The sequence below is a fragment of the Brachyhypopomus gauderio genome, chromosome 3, assembly GCF_052324685.1.
Source record: "Brachyhypopomus gauderio isolate BG-103 chromosome 3, BGAUD_0.2, whole genome shotgun sequence".
In the NCBI taxonomy this organism is placed as follows: Eukaryota; Metazoa; Chordata; class Actinopteri; order Gymnotiformes; family Hypopomidae; genus Brachyhypopomus; species Brachyhypopomus gauderio.
In genome coordinates, this window is record NC_135213.1 from 20,360,731 (window position 1) to 20,387,542 (window position 26,812).

Genomic DNA, 26,812 nt, shown 5'->3' on the forward strand with positions numbered 1-26,812 from the left:
TACTGGACATTATGATAAATTGCAGCTGCAAAGCTATCACTCTCAGTAAGAAAATGTCACTTGTGAAATTCGAATGCTTGAAAGTTTGCTCAAGGGCTAATATGCTAATGTCCATGGTCAGATGTTCCCCTCTATATTCTTTCCCTGTTTGAGCTCTGGCACTTGTGAATTCCAGGTTTGCATCATCATCATCATCATCATCAAAAAAAGCTAACATACATGTCGCACCCACCCCAGGACATGTCGCACCCACCCCAGAGGTCAAACGGCCCCCCTTCCCTCCGGCCGAAGCGTGTCGGCCGGCTTCGGTGTGGAACGGCAGCACGAACATTCCCCCCTTGAGGCCGCGATCAAGAGTAATGAAGTAGCACGGCGGACGCGGGCTGTGTGGTAAATGCGCTGTGTGATGGATGTCCTGCTGAGGACTAACCGAATTACTTTCGCTCCTTCCCACGGCCCGAGGTGAGAGCCACGAGGTTGCCACGGTGATGGTAATTACTAATAGCTATCTGTTGCGCCGGGCGATTGTACGTGACCGCCGACCGCCGACCGCCGACTGCGTTTCATGTAAATAACCGTTGCATGATACACAGCCAGTGAAATAAGCACTTAGATATTAAAGCTTACACACAGCAAGCACATTTGATTATTTTATAGAGCAACTGAATTCGGTGAGATAGCTGCATGCTTAGGGGTACACATGCACTATATCATGATTGGTGGATGTCAATTAATATGACTTGAAAACAGCACTTTCCAAATAGTTTATTATAACCTTTGAATAGATGAAAATAGTTTGTTAATGCGATCTCAAAGTACAAGAGAATGCCTATGTTAAAAGTTTACGTTAGATCAACAACCTGCATTCTGCAGTTCTATATTGCAAACCTAACAAAAGCATGTTGCATGTTGCATGTTGGAGTGAGTGTGTCTGCCTTTTAAGGTGGAGTGGGCATAATTCACAGCCTGTTTATGCCAGTTTAAGCACAATTATGTGGATATTTAAATAATCTCTCTTAAAGACAGTTACACGTACCATTAACCTTTTACACTGTACAGTCCTTATATACCAAACTGCATACTTTTAAATAAGTCAGTTCTCAACATGTATTGAATGTTTACATTCATCAGAAGTGAAAACAGAATATGAATTAGTTTGACCAGTGAAGATTAATGAACTGGATGTTGTAATACATGTGAATATTTTTGCACTACAGCAATAAAGGTATATATTTTCTCTCTGTTTGGTCAGTTTATTAAGCATACTTGAATACAAGCAGAAGCCTTATGATGGCGCTATCGCTGACACAATAATCTGTTTTATGCTTGATTAAAGCAGTGCAAGACATGGCTGTTTCCTTTGTATTAAATTTAAAAGTAAAATCACAGTATAGTCCAATTGAACCCTCCCTATAGCACATAGGAGCGTTTTAAAAACCTAGTAAAGTCTTGTTTCTTGCCTCCCCCAAAAGCCTCCATGTCTCTCTATCTGAGTCGGGGCCGACGTCAGCAGGCCACCGAGCTCATGGCTCAGCGGTCCGCATTCATTCTGCGTAGCTTGGCCGGCAGGTTGTCCTCTGGCCGGCCGCCGGACGCCGGCAGTGAGTGGAGGTTGGGCGCCGGCATGGGTGCCGCCACCGGAGGCAGTCTGTGGGGCTCCAGGTCTCCCGCCGACTGGGTGTGGGTTTCTGAGCTTACACAGAGGGCCTTTAGCTCGAGTCGGATCTCGGGCTCGTCCGGGCCAGCCAGCGAGCCTAGGCTCGCCACGCACAGGGGCAGGTCCCCAGTGCTGGAGGCCTTCTCGGCGGGCTGCGATCCCTCGGCTTTCAGGGCCTCTTTGCCGTTCCTGGAGCTCATACGCTGCAGTTTGCTGGGTAGCCTGCAGGTGGGGCCCTCGGTGGCGGGTACCCCGTCCAGGGAGAAGATGCGGTCCCTACGGTTACGCGGGTTGCTTGCCGTTGGCGTGAGCGGTGGTGCCGGTGAAGGCAGGCAGGATGTCTCCTCTTGCTCCTTCACGCTGTAGGGTGGCGTGGGCACTTCGAAGGTGCTGTGGAACTGCGAGTAGTCGACCCGGAAGAAGCCCTCCTCCAAGGACATGACGGGCAGGAAGCGGTGGCCCCACAACACCTCATCTTCCGTGTAGGAAGTACGAGCCTGGCACGTCATACCTTGAGGGAGGAAAGAGAGGGAGAGAAAAGGAGAAGAGAGAGAAGAAAATATACAATGAGAGAAAAAAACAGAAAGATACTGAGAGAAAGATGGCAGGGGGTTGATGGGGATGCAATCAATCTAACTTGAGAGTAAACACAGACAAGCAATACAACACTGCTTTTCACTCTGATTGCAACTACATTTGTCTCCTTTTTTTTCTCTGACCACAAAGTGGCTCGACATTAATGATTTAGGGCTCGATCCATCAGTATGATGCTAACCTGTGGTTTCCACGATCCCCTCTAGGATGACGACGATCTCGAACTGCTCGCTCATGAGAGAGCGCTGAGAGAGGTCGAAGAAGGGGCTCTTTGGGTTGATCTCGTGGCAGATGGTGAGAGGAGAGACTAGAAAGAGCTGGTCAGCACCGGTCCCAAACCCCACGTCCAGCTCCCTCTGGTCTAGGGGCAGAAATTCTCCCTCAGGGGTCTGACGTGACTGGATCGGCCGGAGAGGGAGTGGGGCAAGACATTGAGACAGAAGTAGAAAAGACTCAGGCCTTGACCTCTATCAAAATTCTTTAAAAGTCTTTTAAAATGCTTTTTCCTCTGCTGATGTCAGATCACGTACACAGCTACACAGGTGCCAGTTGTCAAATTGCATTTCATCTCACGCTTTCTCAGAGCAAATATTTCTTAATGCACAAAGGACACTTAAATGGCTGTGTGTATAAGTCAGTGCAGAGCTTACTGTGTTGTTCTGGAATGATTAACGTCAAATGTAAAGGCAGTATGTTCTGTGAAAGGCAATGGCTGTTTTCCTCAGCGCTGGGTCAAGACCTCTGAGCAAAACACAACTTCTTACTTGCATTTGAGCTTTTGATACTTGACTGTAAAGATAACAAATCCATGTAGCATACTGAAATTAGCATAATTTAAATAAACATCCCACCCTCAACACCCGCAATTCTGCCAGACTTGCATTTCTAATGCATGTAATTTGAGACTTGCTGATAGAATTCTTAAATGCACCATTGTCTCCTACTATATTAACAGAATATAACAACTGAGATGCCCTGCAAATCTCTAATAAGCTGATTAATTGGGGAATGTGCATTTGGGCATCTGAAGTCAAATCCAATGCAGAACTGATGTTTACTCCCTCTTGGTGTGACAAGTATTATCAACCCTACAAATCCAGCGCTATGGCCATAACTGGCAAATCTCATTTGCAATCAAAGACGTTGCCTGTACAATATTTGACTAAAATCCCATGTGAAATTATCCAGACTTTGTATAAGTGTTTTCATAAATGCACCATACACTCTGTTCCTGCTGACAGCCCACAAGACACCGCGCGCAGCCCACGGACAGCATCAACGCTCTCAGAGCCAGACTGCATAACAAGTCATGGGAGAAAACCTGACAAATGCTTCCACTGATCTGATGCATTACTCTAGGGTCCGAGCTTTGAAGCAAAGTTACAGTACGTTTGATAAGCGCACGAGTAAGCATTGACTGATTTATACAGCATCACTATACATCCCTTTCAGCCACCATCTTTTGCGTGAACATAAGGCACCGGCGGGACAGTCGGTATGAGCTGGTTCCATCCTCCATCGTCCCCAGATGGCGAACAGACTGAGCTCCAGTCGTTGTAGTGTACCAGGAGCAAGGGGTGAGACTTTTCACAGGAAAGATGGAATACCCAAGCGGCGTTCATATTCAAGCCATATACGGCGCATGTGGGTGCCTTTTTTTGTGGTCACGTAGGTATGCATTTACTCATACACACACACACACACACATGCTCGCACACACAAAAAGTAATTTCTAAGTTTGCAAGTACAAAGAAGGTGTGTGTGTGTGTGTGTGTGACAGAGACAGAAAAGCGGCCGTCGTCGGTTATGATTGCACTCCACTTGCAAATAAAAGTTAACGTGACTTTGATTATTGTTTGTCTCCCTTTTTCATTCTCTTCAACAGACTGCGAAAACATCTCAGTGTTGTGTGTTTTTTATTATTTCAAAGGGAAGCAAGTAAAGCATTTCCACATATAAATGTGAGGCATTTTTGATCTGATAAACATATTGTTTGTCGCAGACGTTTGATTGAAATTATGCAAAGTCATTCTGCATTGCACTTTTATCGCAAAATTCTTCTCTTCACAGGAAGCTGACAAATAACCTCAGTTATGTCGCATCATGGTTGTCTTAAAGGAAAGGTTACGGGGGGAGTTGACACAGCCCCAATGGCTGCGTGAGCTTCCTGGCAGTTGGGGTGTCAGGCGCCGGGTGGCTGGGATGCTGATGTATAGGCTTGATATTCATGTGCTGAGTGTAGAGTCATGGGTTTCAATCGCCAGAGTTGGAGGCAGTGATGAGAGAGACTCCTCAAAACGGCTGCCAAATTTGAAGAAACTAAAATGTTTTTTTTTTTTTTTTTATGTTTGTATTGTACAGTATTGTGAGTGATACAAAATAGAATGAACTAAATCACTACTACAATCAGACTGGCTCATCAGTCACCATGAGCAGTCTAGGCCTAATATTTTGTCACAGACTGGCCTCCTACGAAACAGCAGCATACTGCATGTAACGGCACAAAATAGGAGACAGAACCACACATGCTCGCATTTGAATTGTGCCAGATGTCATTAGCTAGGTTGCCCAGTGGAGTTGTCATAGGAATTAATTTGCTTTAAATGCATTTCAGTAGTATAGAATTTAACCACATTGTTTATAGTAGCATTCTTAAACTGCATACTAATACACAGATGAGTGAGAAACGATTTTACTGTATGTTTAGTGTGGCCAGCAGAGCAAGATTAACAAATTAATTACAAAGAAAACAGATTATCCATTTCTCTTTGTTAGCAATTGTATAAATCATAGCATGGTAGCACTAGTTATTGAACTTGCTAGATTCCTCCACGGTCAGGCAGTTTTCCCTTGTGTATAATGAAAAACATTGAAGTGAAGAAATATTAAATTTCTAGATAAAACTGGGTTCATAATTCTGACACCTTTAACATTTTGAACAATTTCACTATCATTAAAATAGCATTGGATCACTGATTGTTCTGTGAGGCATGCCTCATGCAATTCTTTATGTTTATGTCCCACAATAAGTTTAAGTTCTCATACAAGCCGATGTCCTTATAAAACCAATGTATTCCTCTTTAAACCCATAGGGGACCCATGCAACTATATTAACTGGGTTCAGACTAAGTTTTTTATGCAGAACCTGGAATTAGCATCTAACATAAATGATGGAGCAGTATTTAAAATCTCAAACTGAACTGAAGTGTTTAGGCAATTCAAAAGTATGAGAAAAGTACAGACGGAAGATTGCACTGTTCCTAACAGTGTCAGTAAGCAATTCCCTGGATGGCCTAGTAGTGTACAGCTAATGATGGAAGAGTAAAAAGAGATCAATTTATTAGTAAATTAAAATGTGTAAATGTAAATGTGCCATATTTTGTCAAAGTTACAACACACACACACACACACACACACACTAATGACTACTAGGCTGTGGATCACACTTGCCCATAATACTCAATTATTTAAAAAATACAGACTGGTAATAGAAATATTTCATGTGCTCCTAAAAGAAATTTGATGTTGGAAATGTATATTTTCAATAGAGTTCAAGAATATGGGGAAGTGTATTACAGACCTGAAGTTAAAAAGTTAATCTTGTAATTTTGGGACGTTAATGATCTGTAGCAGGTCACTGATGGGAGTGAATGGGCACTGGGAGAAAAGACATTATGGAAAAGTGAGAAGTGATGCTGGAAAAATACAGATTTTCCAGGCGAGACAAGCAATGCAGAACAGAATGAAAGGCATGGACTCTAGCCAGACAGTTCTGAACAGGAAAGTGGAAAATGTGCAAAAAGCTCACGCAGTCTGGAAAACTCACATAGTCAGTAGAGGTGAACACAAACCACACTAGTGCCGAGCCTATGGCAAGGAATGTAGTAAGTAAACAACATTGTGAAGCCCGATAAACAGGTCTGCTTTGGCGATCTCTTTGGGGGATTAGACTCTAGGACTAGGGACAATATATGGAATGGATTCACTGTGTGCACTGTCAATGGAAGGAGCACAAGAAGTGTCACCATCTTCACATACACTGCACAAGACAACATACAGCCTGGAATGAAGCCTGCCAGGCAAAATATTGAACCAGTAAGAGGAAAGCTGAAGGCAGAGCTGTGATCACTACCGTCTCTAGACACAACAAAGATTGTGGAAGAGACACTTCTAATTACAGACAAAAAAACCCCAGCTCTTTATGATTAAACCCAGACCCAAAAGATGAGCAGACATGGGAATCGTGAGCACTACCAACTGCTAACGAGGTAAGAGCTCTTTGGAGCACAGCAGGTGCCAAATATTTCTCAAAACTAGATGTTTCAATTTGGTTTTGGCAAACCTGTCTGGATGGTGAAAGCACAGAACTCTGTAAATGTAACATGAAATACAATTCAGTAGTTATTCTTTTAAAAACAGCATTTGGGGCTAGACTATACACTGGAGATTTTCCAATAAGACAATCCTGCAGATATTTGGAAAATTCAGGTATTAAAATATATCTGGGGCACTATAATCAATGTGCATGATCAGAGGTTGAACATGACACTGGACACAGCTCAGGAAAATTGCCATAAAACTGAGAGCCAACAAGTGACAGTTAATGCAAAGTGAAAAAAATCCCATTGTATAAAGCTGACACAAGCGTGTATAATTTACTGTATGGACAATTTCACTGCAAACCCAGCTAGTATCAGAAGCATACTGGGTAAAACCACTGACTGGCCCTTATCACTAACTGTACTCATCAAAAGGAATTTGAAGAGCTGAATTCTCTTCAAATCATTTCAGCACATGGTATAGGTGCAGTGGTGATGCGGGAACGTGGCACAAATCTGAGCACGATAGTCCAGGCATCCAGAGCTGACAGCCTCAGAGTGCAATTATGCACAGAAATAGAAAAGTGAGCCCTACCTCCTGCATATGAATGTAAAAAGCCTCATAGATTTATATATGGCAAAAGTGTTGACACTCTTGTCACGAGCGTGTGACAGTACAATTTCAAAAAAGCATTCAATGGATGTATTAAAGTAATCCCACAGAGTTGGTCAGTGCATTTTGTAACAGTCACGATGCTGAGATGTGTTTTCAGATGGGGTTCTGTTTAAGGGCTCACATTGAAGGAACCCAGAGGGAGACCTTGCAAGAGAACTCCATGGGCAAAAACAATATGCAAATGGTTCAGAATTCAGATGGCCAGTCAGTCTTGTGAAACCTGTGACATATATAGGACCAAGCACAGAAGAGCTCATGTGGGTTGAGAACAGTGTGATTTCTGCACCGTGGAGTCCAGCAGCTATAGATGTGTGTGAACAAAATGGGGAAAACTATGTGCTACTATTATAACAGACTTGAAGTTCATTTGTGCACATCACGGTATTCCTGATGTAGTGATAACTGATACAAGACAGCTGTGACGTGACACTGAGTAGCCACTCTGGTAAAATTGGCTCACAGAAAATGAGGTGAAATGGTGTGATAAAGGGTAAATTGCTGGTAAATTGCTGCAAGAAAGTCACCGATTCAAAGTATGAGCCTCACTGAATTACAGGCCAAAAAACCAGTCACAAGGAGGTATCTCTGAACTCCCGTGAACTACTCTGAACTTCAGGAGCTACATACCATGTTTGAAAGTGAACAAAAGAAGATGCCGTTTACAACAGTTGATAGACGCTCTTATCCAGAGCAACTTACACATATTTTGGCAGTATGGCAGTATGACGTGTGAACCGTGTTAATCAAACCCACGACCTAGCATCCTGTGTTACCTGCTCCTTAAGGTGAAGGAAAGGAGCACCTGTACAAATCTAGAAACGTTATCACAAAAACAAGCGATAATGATAAAGATAAGTGAGGGAAAAAAATTGTGCAAGTAAAGATAATGACAGTCCAGGAAATCTAAACTTTACTGACACCTGAAGACCCAGTAAAAACCAATAAAGCACTTTAAAGACTTTTTGAGCATATACAATTACTAAAAACTAAGAGAGTTAAATGAAAAAGCACAGAAGTAATGTTTGTATGGAAGAGAGCATAACACAAAGATTGTTAACCAAAATAGTGAAAGTTCTGATGAAAATGTATATATAACTTGTGAAAGAATGTCATAACTGTTATAAATTTTAATTGCTGGAAGCCACTTATGTGGGACACATTGTTCATATTCATTGTTGTAGTAAACAATGCTCTTAAGAGGAAGGATGTGTCATACGGCATTTACACGATCTGCATCACAGGGTAACGCAAACATTGCCTGACAGCCACTTAACACAGAATCTGTGAGAGAACTACACTCATTAATTGTTATTACGTGTTTCCTGCGTAAAACCACACAGAATTTAAGTCATAAAAAATTATAAGCAGAGCATTTATGTAATAACATTTTCTGCTCTCTTTTCCTCATCAAAATAGTTAAAACATATTCTATGACATGCGGCTCTTGTCATACACCAGATGAATTAAATGTCTACTTTATACTTTTTTGTACATATATTCTTGATGAGACCACATGTGTAGTCTGGTCAGTGTCAAAGTTAATTCATTTTCACCTCTCATGTCTATGTGAAGAGAGGAGGGTGGTGAGAGGGTAAATTAGTGAGGCAACTACATCAGAGAGAGAGAGAGAGAGAGAGAGAGAGAGAGAGAGAGAGAGAGAGAGAGAGAGAGAGAGAGAGTTCTTGAAGTCAGTCATCCATCAGCCTGTCCTTCACTGCAGTGGGCCCGATCACATCAGCAAGAAGCAAGAAACCAGCTGTCACTCACCCTCTCCTTTTCTGAGCTCTTAGAACCTACCCATCCCCACCGTGCCTACACACACACACACACACACACACACACACACACACACCACATGCACACACTCCTCTCTGAATATTCTACTCCTTCCTGCTCTGGTTCTGATCAAGTCCTACCTTCAAGACTTCACTCATTTCTTTCTTCTTTCCTCAGGTTCCCTGTTCTCTTCTTCTGATCCTGTCTTTTCACTCTCTTCCTTCTGTCATCTTACCTTCCACTGAAAAGTCAGTTAGGGAGAATCACAGAGAACTGGTTCTCGATACTGAAGCAGCCACTTGGACAAAACCTTGTTTTAAAGCATGAATTTAAAGAGTTTTTGTGCCTAGACTGTACTCAAGGAACAAATTCCCTCTTGAGTCTTGGTCTCCCACCCAATGAGTTTCTCATTGCTACTGTCACCTCTGGCTTGTTTATAAGGGACCTTGACTCATACATTTGTAAAGATGCTTTGTAACATCTCGTGTTGTAAAAAGTGCTATATAAGTAAATTTCACTTGTTTTGACCATAGGCTACATAAAATGTAACTCCATGTACATAACACTTACCTTTAATCTAACCTCTTTCATCTGGGAATTTGTGACAGAAACAAGGTGGCTTGCTTATGTTTTCCCACTTTTGTGTGAGGTCATGAAAGTGGATGACCGAGGAAGAGTATGTCATCCTTTCTCTCTGTGACTCAGTTTCTCTAGGCTACAGTGCAAAGCTATGACAAACCACTCTCTTTGAAATGCACCATCCCCTAGATGTGTCTACTCATTTTCAATAGCAGAAAAAAACTCTTCTGAATATTGTCTGCCTGACACTTGCAAACTGCGTTATAATGCTGTTTTAAGCGATAGCAGAGCTTGGTATAAAACCTGATATAAAACCAAATCTTATGTGCATTTAGAGGTTACTTTTTATTCTTAAAGGCCAATTCTGGTGCTCAGAAAAATAAGTATCTATTCTTTGTTTTATCAAGGGACCATATTCTTAGTATAATCCAGCTGGATTCCAATCACATGACGCATTACCCTGTCGCCAACCAACTCTAAGATCAATATAAGACAAATAAGTCTCTGTTCTGGGTAATTTCCTGTGTTTTAATAGTATTCATCACAGTGGAGATTCCAATGAAATCATACAGCTAACGAAGAACATAAATGTGCATGCTGGGGTTTTTTTTGTAATATTGATCTGCACATTTCTGTTGACTCTTATCAATCAATTTTAACCTGCATTTGCGTAAAGATGAATAAACAATAGAACTGCAACACTAATCATTTTATTCTAAGTAGTATATCCATGCTTATAAGAATACAATGGCATAATCATTTGTAAGATATTACTCTCACAAATAGGCAATATACTAGTATGATTAGTAGAGAGCATCGATAACAGTACTAGTATGTTGTCTAGTTGCACTATTTTATTGCCTATTTGTGAGAGAGGTGTCTCACAAATTAATTATAGTCTGCTCAGCACAGTAACACTGAACAGTTTCTGTACACTTATTTTCAGTGTAACTTTTTTGCATACGCATTGATAAGTAGGTTAAGTTCTAAAACTTACATACACAAAAACCTATGTTGTTAACATTTATTACACTGAGTGTTGTGGAAATTGTTGGTGGACAGATATTAAAGATTTATACAGAACACAGATAATTACCTTTATGAGTTTGCACCTGATCTGTGCTGAGACCATGTGGCTGTTCCTAAGGTTCCCGACCCTAAACATGAGACACAGCTTGCCATCGCGCTGAGAGATGACTGCGTCCTGACTGAACATAAGCGTCTCGGCTCGTTTCTTCGGCTGGGACATCTTAATAAACATGCAGCCGATGAGGAATGCGTCTACAATTGAGCCCAAAAGCGACTGGAAGAGGAAAAGTATTATCCCTTCAGGGCACTTCTCCGTTATGTATCGGTATCCGTACCCGATAGTTGCTTCGGTCTCAATGAAAAACAGAAAAGCCGAAGGAAAGTTGTAAACGTTGGCGACACACGGGGTGTATGAGTCGTCGTGGCTACGGCCAAGGTCTCCGCGGATATAAGCGATTATCCACCACATAGATGCCATTATGAGCCATGCAACTGTATAGGTCAAAAGGAATATGAGTAAATTCCAGCGCCACTTTAAATCTACCAGCGTGGTGAACAGATCGGAGAGGTACCTGCTGGTCTCTCCACCAAGGTTACCGTGCTGGACATTGCAGTGGCCGTTTTTCTCCACAAAACGTTGGCGCTTTCTTTTGGCTGGTGCGGAAAAAGAAACACCCCGGTTGGTGTTAACAACCTGATAGTCATCACCGAATTTCCTTCTGATAGCTGACATAATTACCAAGCGGGTATCTTAGAATAACGCATAAGTATTGCTCAAGTTTTGCGTAAGGTTATTTACGCATGGCATGCGTCACACATCTTAGTTGAGTTCCATGAAATGTTATTTTATTATAATAAGCAATTTACAGTTTGCGTGAAAAAATATTTTGGAGTAGAAATTTGCAGAATAAGTGATGAAATAATAGTAAAAGAACTGTCAAATATTAAGCGCTTCTTCGGGTCCACAACTTAAAAAATACATCCTCTTGAGTAAAGCTCTTCTTTCTTTTGTTCTGTTATCAGAGTAATTTAATTGCGGTACAAGTAAAACAGCGGACGCCAAAATTATTTATTGCTTGAATGAGCTTATTCCGTAGTCTTCCAACTCCTCAGTCTCGTGCATTAGTGTCCGGTGCACACACTTTAATACCTCCAACACGCGGTCACGTAGCAATGACTACTACAAACTGTAGACAAACTGCGGCACTTGGTGGCTCTGTGCGTACTCGTGCCCGTGATGCCTACGCTGAGAAAGAGGGAGGCTGAGCAAACGCACTTGCCTGTTTCCAAACCAATCAGGTATTTTGAAGCGAATGGATTTACTGGAGACTAGCAGCGCATTCATGGTGGCCAAGAATTCGAAGTCGTGTGATGCCCTCTGCCGTTCAAAGAAAGAACTTAATCTGAAATTCAGTATGAGAAGTTTCATTAAATACGAATAGATCATCAACATACAACAGTTTTAAGACACTGGTTTAATGTTACATTAGTTTAGAAATATGATTTCGGAAATGTATAAAAATAATTTTAATAACATTATGTCAGGCAATTATGAGTTCGTTGATCATAGAGAGCACACTATTGGCCAGATTCCCAGATGCAAATGAACTCTATTCCTTCGCTAAAAAAAATTTCTAGTAGCATTTTGCCGTTGATGCAAAATTTAATTCAAGATAATGCATAATCCGTGTCCAGGAAAGTGCCACGAAAAGCCCTTTATGGGCTAGTTGATACGAGCTCTGGCATATTAGGGAATTAACAAGACTTGATATTGATATATTAATATTCTTGCTATTAAACCTTGTAATGTTTTTGTAATGGTAATGGTATATTTAAAAATTAATCGAATCTATAATAATCTGATGTACAACGGTCAGCCCCCCAAAAAAAGGGGGGGGGGGCAGATAGCCAGTGGCAAAGCCCCTTTATACTATTGCTTCTGTGTTTAAGTAGTCAGTAGAGCCAGTCCACAGGATGACCATTTTTAGCCTTCCAACCAGTTTTAGCATGAGTCATCAGTCATGATTATGCTCTTAAGTAAGAGCCAACTTTTCAGAGAGATGACTGGGCCTGAGGTCTTTTTGGTGATTCAGGCATTTTTACAGTTCATGCAGTTGGGAGCAGATGCTGGTTTGTTCATGCAAACTGGTGTCTGGACCAGTTCATAAACCCACACAGCAGGTCTAATGTTGCCTGTGATATATTTGTAATGACTCTAGATTTCAAGGAGTGATTATTCACATTGTTTGGAATAATATGCACTCACTACCCACTTCATTAAAAATATTAATTTATTATAAATATCTCATGGAGCTCACTGGTGTCATGTAGAGTTTGTTTTAGCTGTTCTCCAGTCCAGAAACTAACCAATCATGAATGAGATCAAGTGTGGTTGACAAATTTATTTTGGAAACAGATCTCTATCTGTCAAATAATTATATGTGTGGTACAAGGTTTAGGATGAAAGGATTCAAGGTTAATTATCTCTTTGAAATTTTTGCTCTGGTCTTCTCGTCTCATCAAATTTCACATGTCACTTTTCTCCCAAATGTCCCCCCAGAGGTCAATAAACTTTACAGAATAAATACAGTTTGAGGAATTACATATTATCTTGATCTTTTTGGTTTAGGTGACTATTTCTCTTGTTTGTTAAGATAGCTAAAGTAGATCTTAAGTCTCCAAAGATCATTAATAAGGTATTTTTACATTAAGAAAGTAAAGAATCAGTGAAGATGTTTGATGCATTTCCTGTAATTCCAACTCACATCTTACTAATCCTAACCCTAACCCTAGCTCTAAATGAGCTGAAAACCAAGCACTTAAACAAGTATAAAGTTATCCTTTTGTCTACTTCTGCTAAAACAATCAGTGCATTTCTTTATTAAAAATCAATAAAACTGTGCTTTCACTTTATCCATTGTATTTCTTGCACAATGTATATGACCTTCTTGAAGTATTATATACACACAACAATACATTTATTATATCGCAATGCTCATTTTCTATAAAATAAACAGAAAAGGATGGCTTCTTGCTTTGTTTAACTAATGTGCACAATATTTGCATCCCTGTGTCCTTCAGGAATTACAAGGTCGCGCTTTAATTTTGGGAAAGAGCCAGCTACATCTTGATGTATTAATATATGTATGTTTCGAGTTCGAGTTTTACGTCTAGCCAAAAATGCTATCATAATAAACACAAAACAGCAAACTGATTAAAATAATGCACGATGGGCAAATAAATAATTCTTCTGGGTCCAAACTAATCGATATTTGGGTTACTGGAACCTGCGCTGCACGACTATTCAGTACGTGGCTCGTCTGTCTCTTCTCACGACCCGTCCGGTAGACCCACAATTCTCCGCGTGGAGACAAGATGGAAGAGGGCAACAGCTGCAGGAGAACAATGTTTTGGCAGTAAACGTTTGAAGAGTCGAGTGTTGGGGTTCATTCAAACGTCGAGGATCGCCCGTGGACATGTACAGGTGAGTGCTAATGCTCTGACCCATTTTTCCCGTATCGAAACGTCAAAAGACTTCGAAAACGGCGTCGTATTGAACGTCCAAATCGAGCTACGGCCACTCAAGCGAAAGATGCGCTATTGGCGAGCATCATTGTTTCTGTGCGCAAGGGCCGTTTAATACGGGCTCGCTGAGGCTAATTCATTAGCTTAGCCGCTCGAAGTGTAGTGTCGTTTCAATGGCACACTTAAATTAATGCTATTTTCAAAGTGAACCGTAGGAAGTCTCCAAAACCGTTTGAAAAATCGTTTAATGGTGAGTAGCTCAAATACTACCATCACACAATCGATTGGTATAAATGGATTTAATCAACTGTGGTAGCTCGCGAGCTGGCTAACTGTCTACTCGCAACCTTTTCACTGAAATTCAAATTGGCAGGCGTGCTCTGTGTTTAGCTGAGCCAGTGGCCAACGCTAGCTAACTGGCTAAACGGCTAGCGTGGGTTAGTAGCAGTTAGTGATGTATAGTTAAATAGCCAGTCGTGCTTTTAAATATGATGCTGGGTTAAATGAGAGTATGTTGGGCTAACGTTGGATGCCTCCATGTTTGGTTGAGTCCCTGAGGTGTATGGTAATGCTAGGCCCAGGGACATGGCTAACCCCTATTCACCTACCCTAACTAGCTAGGTTAGCTAGCATTTTTTTCTTTGGTTCCCGTAGCTAACGTTAGCTAGTTGGCTAACAAGATAAAGAAATATTTGAGCGCAACGTATCTCCGTGTTTTAATTTGAACGCATCGTTTGTTTTCCTGTTAAATATGCGACAGCTAGGTATACAGCAAGATAAAAGCCAGTTATTAAAAGTGGTTTATTTGTTAAAACATCCACCTCGCTAACTAACGTTAGCTATATAGCTAGCTTGTTGGAGTAATGGGCATCATCAAACAATTGTCCTGTTAATTGGGCATTCAACGCCGTCAAAGATGCTATTCTTCGTACAGTTAAACTTGGGTTCCAGTAACCAATCACCAAGTTTTATTTTAATGCTTATGCTGCCCATTATTTATGGAAAGACCTAATGGTACGAGCACTGAGCAGCCTAGCTAGTCAGATTAGCTATATTTCGTTTGCTACATAGCTTAGGTAGTTATCAACACATCGATAGTTTCGCGAAATTAAGATATATATCACATCGAAAACTATAACGTTGCTTATGCTTTCAATACCTATTTGGCCATATCTGCGTAAGGAGGAGATATGACCGCTCTCTTATATCTTCAGACGTCTTTTATCTTACGCGACATGTAGAGATATTAACCATAAGCGGCTGTGGCCTCGATTTCAATGGGCTTTGATAATTGCTTTTGACCTAAATAGGACACCAAGACGTGTTTTATGGTAGAGTTCATCTTGTCTCATTGAAGGGCACATGCAAGTTTCCCAAGCTCAGCAGTAATTTTTCAAGAGCCACAGTGCACAGAAGTGTAGTAAACCCAGTTGATCTATAAAACAGTGTATGCACATTGGTTCTAGTATGGCTCTTCAAATGGTTAAAGCAGTCCAGATCTAGAAATATTCATCCTCTTGTGATTTCATTGATTTTTTTTATTTTTTATGTTACCAATTTGGAAACATGAAACATCTAACAGGAAACTGAAACATGTCCATGTGTTGGACATTTTGAATGTATAAAATAATTTTAACTTCTCATAAGAACTAACACATGAGAAGGCATTTCTCATACTTGTGTGTGTGTGTGTGTCCTTGCAGCGTGTCCCATCTCTTTAGCTGAGCGAACATCGCCCTCTTGAGGAACCGACCATGAGCATCATCCAGGACAAGCTTGGCAATGAGTTTCTGCGCAACGGTGGTATGGACCCCAATTTCCCCCCCAGCATGATCATGTTCAGCCACTTGCCTCCGGTCACCAGCTTTGCACGGCTCACCTCTCAGTCGGTGGTGGCAGATCTGCCCCAAGAAATGATTCTGAAGAAAGAGAGGGATTCACCAGAGCATGGTGCTGGGTTCCTGCACAGCATGGGGATAAAGCAGGAGAAGTTAAGCGAGTTTGACTACCGCCTGCCTTTGTACGGAGCTGGCCCTGAGACTGCCTCTGGAGGAGGAGGAAAGTGCACAGATATGCTCGATGTTTCCATGGGCAACCACACCAACATGCTTCTTCATGACATCGGCCTTAGCAATGTAAGTTTAAACGAACAGTGAAAGGTATTGGTATTTTGGTATTGCATTGCTTTGTGCATTCTGAATTTATTTATCGGTATGGGTGCTTAGCGTAGTCCTTCAGTGTCTTGTAGCACTTTAAGAATTTACGGAAAATTGTGAGTGATTTTCAGAAATTCCATTTTAATGATCTTTGTGGTGGTAGTTTCCAGGAAGATTAGGAAAAGACCCAAAAGACTCTTCACACAGAAGAGGAAGACGGGCAAACGGAGAAGGACCAGAAGGCAAAACCAGAAGGAAACGAGGGGAATCTACCAAGGTGCTCGAATTACTCATATTCATCACATGGTTCTTGAAAAGATGTAGTGTTGAGTTAGCTAGCACAGCTAATAATGAAGCTAACGTAATGAACATTGCCGTTTCGTATTTTGATTCTGTAGATGATGGGCATTTGCTGGCAGACTAAGGCCATTTACAGTCAATGTGTGGTAACAGTATGGGCATGTGTAATAGTTTGTGTGTATAGAATATAGAGTACAAAAGTACAGAGTGAGACAGTACACAGATATGAGAAACTGAAATTTTGACAGATCCTTAATCAGCTGTGCAAGCAAAAATATGGCAGAATGAAATATATATATTTATCATTATATATATATATTAATTATTTATATATAATGTATGTGTATATATGTATATGTATGTATGCCTATGAAAGTTAGAAAACTCAAAAGAAAATTGTTTTTCATATATATGAACTGGTTCCTCCTCCTACAATTTCAGAACATCCTGTGTCTCAGGCCCCGTCCACACGACGCCGGAGGTTTTTGTCTCCGTTTTCAAAAATATCTCCGTCCACACGATCAGCGTTTTCAAAAATATCTACATCCACACGACGCCGGAGGTTTTTAAAAACGGAGGTTTTTGTCTCCGTTTTCAAAAATATCTACGTCCACACGACGCCGGAGGTTTTTAGCCTCCCGTCCACACGAAAACGGCGTTTTCGGTCACCGAAAAACGGAGGTTTTTGAAAACGCCTTCCAAGGTGGAGACTTTTGAAAACTCCGGTCTCTGCGTTTAGGAAAACGCTGACGTCACATAGTGAGTCTGCGCATGTCTTTTTTTGTTTACATTCGCTCAGTTTGTTCAGCATGGATACGCAGCTGATACGCAGCCGTGAAACGCTGCAATTAACATGCCAGCCCAGTAGAGGGCGATCGTACTTCCCACAGAATGACATCAAAACACTTGAAGAATCAACTTAAATCAAATATATTTGTATAACGCTTTTCACAACACATGTGTTAACAACACAAAGTTAACAATACTGTAGCGTGTAGTGCGGATGATTTATTCAGGGAACGAGCCATTTTGAATACTTGCTTTCTTTATTAGAGAGCAGCCCTGTTTCAACACAACGGGTAATGCTTGTGAACTCGGACTTACACATACATTGAATGGGTGCGGGGTATCGAATGAGTACGAACACACGGGGGTGGTAGGTTTGACAAGCACATTAAAAACACTCATACATACATCGATTAGAAGCTTACATTGTACAGACACATTCATCACATAGCACTTTATCACAAGCACATTACAGACATTATAACACTAAACTTGGCGACCAAATATTACACGAAAGGGATTATGGGAACGATTTCAAAAAACTGAACGCAGCGCATTTAGGCGCCTCTGCTGTGTTATGTAATGCGAAAGTAACATTAAATTAAATTGTACACATGTTAATAATCCGCCAATTGCAGTGACAACGAAGGCAATCACGGAGCTGTCCATGCTGAACAAGCTGAGCGAATGTAAACAAAAAAAAGACATGCGCAGAATCCCTATGTGACGTCAGCGTTTTCCTAAACATGCGCTTTCCCCGTACACACGAATACGCTGAGACCGGAGTTTTCAAAAGTCTCCACCTTGGAAGGCGTTTTCAAAAACCTCCATTTTCGTGTGGACGGGAGGCTAAAACGGAGACAAAACCTCCGTTTTTAAAAACCTCCGGTGTCGTGTGGACGGAGATATTTTTGAAAACGGAGACAAAAACCTCCGGCGTCGTGTGGACGGGAGGCTAAAACGGAGACAAAAACCTCAGTTTTTAAAAACCTCCGGCGTCGTGTGGATGGGGCCTCAGGAAGCATGTGCATTACTTAAATTTTATATATGTACTTAAATAAGTAATTTGCTCTCACCTTGAATCTTCTTTGGGTTATATAAACCTTCATTTGTTTTTAATAACTTTATTTAGGACAAAGTAATAGCCAACAATGAGCACAGTTCATTTAATCCTTTGCATTTTTTTTCTATAATTCCTTTATTAAATTTGTGATTGTCTGTAAAAGGCTATGACATGATGGTTATTGACTGGTTTCCATTGTTTCACTCAGTCACTGATGCTGGATGGGGACGGAGGCCCGCTCTCCCCGAGCTCAAAACCACACATATGTGAACACTGCAGCGCTGCCTTCCGCAGCTCCTATCACCTGCGCAGACACGTGCTTATACACACAGGTGAGAGACGTTCGCTGCCAACATCAAGCAGCATTTCTCCATGTACGAGTTTGGGATGATCTACCAATGTAATAATACACTTTCACCAAAGGTCCACCTTCTTAGTCACACACACACACACACGTGCGCACACACACACACACGTACATCATTAATTTTAACATAAACCATTCAGTAGTTTTTAATTCAGGCCACCTGTCGCACATAAAATGCAAGTTATGCTGTGCACTGAAACCGTATGCAGTTAGCAGTGCTCCTAGTGAAAATGATTTGAAAAGGGTGTCTTGGTTGACTGGATAGACTCCAGTTTGAAGGCAACCTGAGATGGTGCTTTAATGAGTTGGATGGTTCGTTAATGTGGGGTGGTGGGCCTTTTTCATTTTTGACTGCACAGGTGAGAGGCCTTTCAGGTGCAGTCAGTGCAACATGAGCTTCATCCAGAAGTACCTGCTACAGCGACATGAGAAGATCCACAGTGGTGAGTCCCAAACACATTTATCAGAGATGATCACTAGATCACTAGATTAGAGGATTGTGAAATCGTTGTGAAATCTGTATGGAAATGCTGCTACTGTTGCTACTCTTATTGTTAAACCCGTATACATTTTTTCCTGTCAACAGGGGAAAAGCCATTCAGCTGTGACCAGTGTAACATGCGTTTCATTCAGAAGTACCACATGGAGCGGCACAAGAGGACACACAGTGGAGAAAAGCCATATAAATGTGATACCTGCCAACAGGTGAGAATGAACTTGTAAGACAGCTCCTCAAAAAATGTAGGCCACCTCCATTTTACCTCTTCAACCTTTCTGCAAGAAATTTCAGCACATTGTAATTTTGTAATTTCAACATGGCTTGTTTCAAACTCCTTCTGCTCCTCTTCCGCGGCTGCAGTATTTCTCTCGTACGGACCGATTACTGAAGCACAAGAGAACCTGTGGAGAAGCCATAAAGAAGGGCCTGGACCCAGGGATGCTTGACCTCGGAGATGAGGAACTGGCCCATGGCAGCTACCTACAAACTCAGGGAAGCACCAGTGCACCACGCAAGAAGGGCAAGTCGAAGAACGGTGGGGAGGGCAACGAGCGCCGCAGGAAGAAAACAGGCGGGGCTGCCGGGGGCCACGGCCTCAGCCTGCAGAACTACGGTGTGGACATTCCTGCTGGTCCAGCATTGTCCACCTCTGCCATCGACGACGGCATGCAGAACCAGCATGTCCGTGGCCCCAAGCTCGTCTTCAAGAAAGGTGGCCGCAAGGCTGCGGATAAAGGCCTACTCTCCATGGGCGAAGCCGGCTCCAGCTCGGGGCCCCATGAGCAGAAGCTGTTGGGCTCCAAGTCTGGGTCCCTGGATCTGCCCCCAGGCACCGGTGCATTGGATGGCATGGGTCTCCTGCAGAATGCCTCCGGGTCAAAGCATGGGGGAACCAGTAGCAATTACGATGATGCCATGCAGTTCCTGAAGAAGAGGAGATACCTAAATGCAGCAAACAGCGCCAGTGGTGGGGCTGATTATGGCTCGGTCCACCTACAGCCTCAGCAGACGGTCATCCAGGGTGGCCTTGGAGAGCCCACACTGGCCTTGCTGGACACCTCCCCACTGGTCAGTGTTGACAGCAAGCATGACAAGTCTGGTATTCCTGATGAAGTGCTGCAGAGCCTCCTGGACCACTACTCGCACAAAACCGATGGTACCCATCCGGATGTGACTTTCGATCTCTCTGACCAGCACCACGTGGAGCTGCACCCCACGTCCGCCACACCGGAGCTGGGAGCAGACGAGGGCTCCTCGGGCGGATCTGGAGACAAGACCGGGATCATGAGCGAGTACTCCAAGTTCCTGCTGCAGACCCTGGAGAGGACCAGCCACAGTGGCGGCTTCACCCTCGGCCCCAGCGGCGCCTTCCCCAGCTCTCTCTTCCTCGACAAGCATGTCTACGCCACCTCCCCCCTGGAGTGCGGCTTCGGTCAGTCCGTCACCTCTCCGCTCGCTCCTTCCTCCTCATCGGCTCTACCAAAGTCCCACTTCAGCATGCTCGTGAGTTCCCCGTCACCGTCCCATGCTTCCCCCTCCCCCCAGCAGGGATTCCACCTGGTAGCTCTGGAGCCTCCTGCTCACCAGCAACTCACCCCGTCTCAAGAGCTGGACAAGCCGCCCTCACCCCCCTATCCAATTGGCGCCCAGGAGCTTGCCAGCAGGCAAAAAAAGCAGCAAGCGAAGAATGGCAGCTCCGCAGCCAACGGTGGCAGTGGGAATGACGCAGACGGCAGATCTTCCGTCTACGGCCTGGCTCCAACTCCTGACATGGTGACCTTGGAGCCCTCCAAGGAAGTGGACGTACGTTCCACATACCAGATTGAGAACTTCGCCCAGGCCTTCGGCTCCCAGTTTAAATCGGGGCGCCGGACCCCGCTGCAGTACAGCACTGACCCCCAGGGTGGGGTCGGCGATGCAGATCCCCGGATATCGCGGACTTCCGTGTCAGAATTCTCAGGGTATACTAGTCTGTTAGCTGACGTTAGCGAGCCAGCTAGCTCAGGAAGCAAAACCCCCACAAGCCAAAGCTACAGGTAAAGGTTTTGGTAACCAGCCTAACCCCGTAGTGTGGGATGAGGACTTTTACCCAGTGCCCCCCGCAAAACCTTCCCTTATTATTATTATTTTTTTTGTTAATTTTTTTTTAAACACAAGATATTAATTATTACACTGCCATTTAATGTTAATACAAGACTCTACCAGGGAAGGTCTGCAAGACCTCAAATGCAATTTTTAAATATTCTTCTTTTTAATATGTATTTTAGCCTTTTGTTTTATTAGCGTAGAGGATTTCATGAGTAGATGTGTAATGTAAAAAAAAAAATAGATGGTAGATAATGACTGGCTTGACTTTTCATGAACCCTGTGTTTTAGCAATCATAGAATTAAAAAAGATAGTAGATGATCTATAGTAATAAAACAATTGTCAGGGTCTTGCCTAGTATTCAATGGCAAAAATGTCAGCCTATTGTCTGTTACAATAACTGAAAGTATTACTCAGGAAAAGGCATTTTAAATAATTCAGTGCAACTAGCACTCTTTTTTTGTGTGTGTGTGTGATTGTTTTATTTTTACAAGTACACTTTGAAACTACAGTGAATCCTTGTTTTTGAAATTCCTTGAGGAGAAAGACTAGACTATTTTCATCTGATCACACTGGTGACTCTTTCCACTACGTGTACATATGCAGAGACTATGGTACTTTGATGTCAATGTGAAAATGCTTGGAAACTTCAATCACTAAGGGCCAGATGTCAGGCACAGACAAGCTTGCATACATGAATATACACACATGCACGCATGCGTTCACATACGAGTAGTCACAGAAACTTATGTGCATGCGTGTCGACGTTTTTAAGTAGTGTCCTTAGAGCTACTGCGATATGGCCTCAGGGGGTGGCAAACACTTTCATACCCTTTTGTTCAACTTTGTTGCCACGCATCCCTTTCTATTTTTATTTCTCAAGGAATCAGATTAGCACTTTCAACCAATGAAGACAAAAACTGTTAAATTACAGATACAGATTAGCTTTTTTTGGTGAAAAAGCTGTGATTTTGTGTATGTATGTGTGTGTAATGGAGAGGGGTATGTGTTGTGGGCATTTGAATTTTTCTTTAGACTTAGTAGGATGGGTGGGTTTTTAGCATGCCTCGGTTGGGTTAGTGATGCTGTTGAAACAGATGCCATACAAATGTTCTGTGCTGTGGAGCCTTGGGTCCAAGTTCAGGGCTGCTTTGTGCTGAAAGTGTATTTAAGTATTAAATCTGATTTGAGTGAATAGCTGCAATTGGAGTTCTACCTCTAGGAGCAAAATTACGCATGTCACCCAATGGACAAAAACTCCACAAGTTCTTGCTTGGAGAAACCTCTGAGCCATTTACCCTTTAAGACATGCATATTGGAATTGGAGGACCTGAATCTTTAATCTTTTTAATACTATTAGCTGAGAAATCTGAAGTGACTGACTAAGGAGAGACATTGGTGTCAGAGGTAAACTGTGTCTTTCTAAACAAAGGCTGGTTTGCAGTGCCCTTGAGATGGAGCAGCATTCCTCTCCTCTGCTCTGACTGTCCCCATCTGTCATGAATCGGGCCTAGCTGTGGCCTCTGGCCCTTCTTCTGACATCACACTGGGAGTCACCGACTTGGTGCCAGTGTTGTTGAGTGGAGTTGTGGGTGGGGTGGGAGCAAAGCCTGAATACTGCACCCCGTACCCCCCAATTTTAAAGAAAAAAATAAAAGGAAAAAAAATGGTGGCAAAAAGAATAAATTGACCTTAATATACCTCATATCGCTGTATAAATGAAAAAACCAGGGACACGCGTTTCACGTAGCCTATTTAGTGGTAATGTAGTAGTACACATCAGTCATTGTATAACCATAATGCCACCTGTGTTTACGATTAGTTCATTTGTCTTTTTTTTTCTTTCTCTGTTGAGCAGCCATGCCAAGCAGTGTTTCATTGTAGTCCCCCCCCCCCCCCCCCCCCCCCTTAGGATTTCATGAACTTGTTTCCTGTTCTCCCCTTGTTTTGATTGCCATGTTTTTATATGATCTCTAAGAAGACTGTTTACAGTAATGTACAAAACACTAAACTGTGGGCTTTTTCCACTTCCATTTTGTTGGCTGATATGCATGACATGAAGTTTTATTTTTATTTTTTGCTTTGTTTTTTCTGATTACCACATTTGCACCAAATGTTTTGTAGCAGATGCGTCCTCATCTTCAGATTCTTTCTTCATGACTCTACAGGGCTGTACATGTCAGATGACTTTATATATCATTAGTTTAAGCCAATAAAACCTTTTTGTTACGAAAACCTTTCGACTTAAATGATTTGCAAGTCATGCTTATCATGACCTCTGTCTTATAATTTGATTGATCATGTATTGCTCTTGAAAATAAGGTAAAGGGAAGATGATGAAGGATCATCAGAATAAGATCCATTCAGTTATGTTACTGGAACCATGAAGGTTTCCATTTATTTGAGCAGCTTGGAAAGTTGGCAATTTGCTTGATTTTTTTTTTTTTTTTTTTTAGACAGATGCACTGTAGCTTTGTTTATTACATATTACTGCAATGGTGTGGTGATTTTGTGTTTTGTTTTTTAGAAGGTTTACTATTCCAACAGATGGTGTTAGAATTCCTTGGGTGCTTTGACCTTGGAGATTATGTATCAGGTGAGCACTGATGACGTTAGTGTACTTGGTTAACAATTATAAGAGTGGAAGAGTTTCCATGATTCCAACTTGCCCCACATGCGCCGATGAAGAGTTTTGTGAATGGCCAGTGATTCTCAATCTTGAGGCCCATCAGCTGGTTCATTTTAAATGGAAAATTGTCAGGGTTGTGTGCATTTAAGATTAATGTGGAATGCTGCCAAAATGTAATCTGCTGTCTGAACTTTGAGATACTTAATTTCCTAAGTGTAATTATAATTTTGGACTTTGCAATACTGTTATCACTGGCTGAAATGTGTACACGCATCTGTGATATATCCATATTATATAAAATTCACCCAATGGCAGGATGATGTAGGAACTGGATCCATGTTGTCTAACACCATCCATCTATAATTTCTTCCTGTAGCCCACTTACCACTGTATGGTCCTTGTTCCTCAACACAGACTTTGTTAATCCAGATGACATCTGAGCCAGCACTGTCTGCTGTGCTCTCCTGTTTGAGGCTGAAGTGTTGTAGCACTAAGTCTTGCCCAAGAACTTTGCATTAGAAGTAATTTGTTTGGCTGACCCATGGATCCAATGCCAACTTTATGTATGTAGGTCAGTTGTCAACAGTAACGCCAAGCAAACAAACCAAACATCATGATGGTGGACAAGATGCAGGAAACAAAAGGTCAAATGGTTTTTTGTCATTTCACCCAGATACAGTAGTGTATAGTACACAGTGAAACAAAATGTTTCTCCAGGACCACCGTTTCTCAAGGTGCTACATTAAACTTCACAACAACAAAAATACACAATGTATGATAACACAAGTATAAATACAGTACAAATACAATAAATATGCAAAACAGTTAACAATGTAATTGCACAGTAAACCATAAAGAAGGTGGTGGCAAATAGTGCAGAGTCCACTTGTAGTGTGGGCAGTAAGGTGCTTGTATGTCCATATAATGAATGTAAACAATCAAAATATTTTGCAGCAGTTTGTCCATTTGGTATATAACATTTTACTCTTTAAGGTCGTGTATGTGTGTATAGACCAGTCCTTAATTTCTGTGTGCAATTGATCATACCAAGCTCTGATTGTTCAGTAGTTGAATAGCTTGGTTGAAGAAACTGTTGCACAGTCTGCATGTGCAGGCCCGGATGCTTCTGTAGTTTTTTCCAGATGGAAGGAGGGAAAGGAGTGTGTAAGGGGTGTGTGTGATCATCCACAATGCTGGTTGCTTTGTGGATGCAACATGTGTAAATGTCAGTGATTGTGAGAAAAAATACACTGATGATCTTCTCTCCTGTCCTCACTACCTCTTGCAGGGTCTTGCAATCCAATATGGTGCAGTTCTCAAACCAGGCAGTGATGCAACTACTCAGGATGCTCTCTCTGGTTCTTCTGTAGAATGTGGTGAGGATGGGAGGTGGGAGATCAGCCTTTGCAGACGTAGAGATGCTGCCGGGCGTTCTTGGCTATGGTGCTAGTCTAGAGGGACAAATTGATATCCTCTGCCAGGTGAACTCCAAGGAACTTTGTGCTCTTGTTGATCTCCACAGCAGAGCCATCAGTGTTCAGTGAAGAGTGATTGTGCCTTGTTCTTCTGACATCAACAACCATCTCTTTGGTCTTGTCTGTGTTCAGAGACAGGTTGTTGGTTCTACATCAGACTGTTTACCATTGGACTTCCTCTCTGAAGTCTCAACAAGACTCGTCGTTCTTGTTGATGAGACCTACCATTTGTGTCATCTGCAAACTTGATATGACTCGAGCTGTGCATTGCTGCATTAGTAATGTCAACAGCAATGGACTGCACGCACAGCCCTGTGGAGCCCCAGTGCGGTGATGCTGGAGCTGTTTATCTGACTGGGTTCTTCCAGTAAGGAAGTCCAGGATCCAGTTACAAAGTGAATTGCTCAGGCCCAGTAGGTTCAGCTTTCCAATCAGGTGCTGAGGGATAATTGTGTTGAATGCTGAACTAAAGTCTATGAATAGCATTTTAACATGAGTTTCTTAATTGTCCAGGTGGGTGAGCACCAGATAGGGTGGTGGATATGGTGTTGTCTGTTGAGTGGTTTGGATGATGTGCGAACTGTAGAAAATTTGGTGAAGTGGACAGCAGGGTCTTGATGTGCCTCATGACAAGCCTCTTGAAGCATTTCATGATGATAGGTGTGAGTGCAACAGGACGGTAGTCATTGAGGCAGGACACTGAAGATTTCTTTGGCACAGGTATGATGGTGGTTTCCTTGAGACATGTTGTGACTGTGGCACAGCTCAGGGAGATGTTGAAGATGTCTGTGAAGCACTTTGAGCACTTTGCCAGGAATGTTGTCATGTCTAGTGGCTTTCCATGGATCGACTTTGCGTAGAGTTTGCCTCCTATCAGATGCTGTAAGGCACAACACCTGATCACTGGAAGGAGGGGTGGTCTTCCTGCCGCACCAATTTGTGTCTCGAACAGTGTATTCATTCAGTGCATCTGGAAGGGAGGCATCACTGTCACAGGCAGGTGGTGTAGTTCTGTTGTTGGTGATTGCCTGGATGCCCTGCCACATGCGCCATGTGTTATCGCTGTCCTTGAAGTGGCTGTGGATGCTCAGGTCATGTGTGCACTTTACCTCTCTGATGGCCCGGGACAGTGTGGCCTTTGCTATTCTTAGGGGCATTTTGTCACCTGCAGAGTCTCGAACCTTCAGCAGAGAACGTACTTCTGCAGTCATCCAAGGCTTCTGGTTGGGACACATGGTGACTGTTTTGGAGACCGGTCATGTCATCTATACACTTGCCAATGTAGCAGGTCACAGT

At 42.4% G+C, this 26,812-nt stretch overlaps 2 protein-coding genes across 4 annotated transcripts; one reads left to right on the plus strand and one right to left on the minus strand.

Annotated features, from left to right (window-relative positions):
* Positions 1-749: 749 nt before the first annotated feature.
* On the minus strand, positions 750-11,857 carry kcnj19b (potassium inwardly rectifying channel subfamily J member 19b). Of its 2 annotated transcripts, XM_077000184.1 has the most exons (3): positions 10,698-11,857; positions 2,433-2,649; positions 750-2,168 (listed from the first exon to the last, which is right to left on the minus strand). In XM_077000184.1, exons 1-3 carry the CDS (start codon positions 11,361-11,363, stop codon positions 1,531-1,533), a joined length of 1,521 nt encoding a protein of 506 aa, XP_076856299.1. In that variant the 5' UTR covers positions 11,364-11,857; the 3' UTR covers positions 750-1,530. The 2 variants fall into 2 exon arrangements, with proteins under 2 accessions (XP_076856299.1, XP_076856300.1); XM_077000185.1 differs by lacking the exons at positions 750-2,168; positions 2,433-2,649 and adding an exon at positions 9,163-9,263.
* A 2,071-nt stretch (positions 11,858-13,928) lies between these two features.
* znf281b (zinc finger protein 281b) lies at positions 13,929-24,105 on the plus strand. Of its 2 annotated transcripts, none has more exons than XM_077000182.1 (7): positions 13,929-14,114; positions 15,859-16,290; positions 16,475-16,588; positions 18,669-18,792; positions 19,187-19,270; positions 19,414-19,532; positions 19,687-24,104. In XM_077000182.1, exons 2-7 carry the CDS (start codon positions 15,910-15,912, stop codon positions 21,364-21,366), a joined length of 2,502 nt encoding a protein of 833 aa, XP_076856297.1. In that variant the 5' UTR covers positions 13,929-14,114; positions 15,859-15,909; the 3' UTR covers positions 21,367-24,104. The 2 variants fall into 2 exon arrangements, with proteins under 2 accessions (XP_076856297.1, XP_076856298.1); XM_077000183.1 differs by lacking the exon at positions 13,929-14,114 and adding an exon at positions 14,248-14,405 and having other exon boundaries at positions 19,687-24,105.
* The last annotated feature ends 2,707 nt before the right edge of the window (positions 24,106-26,812 follow it).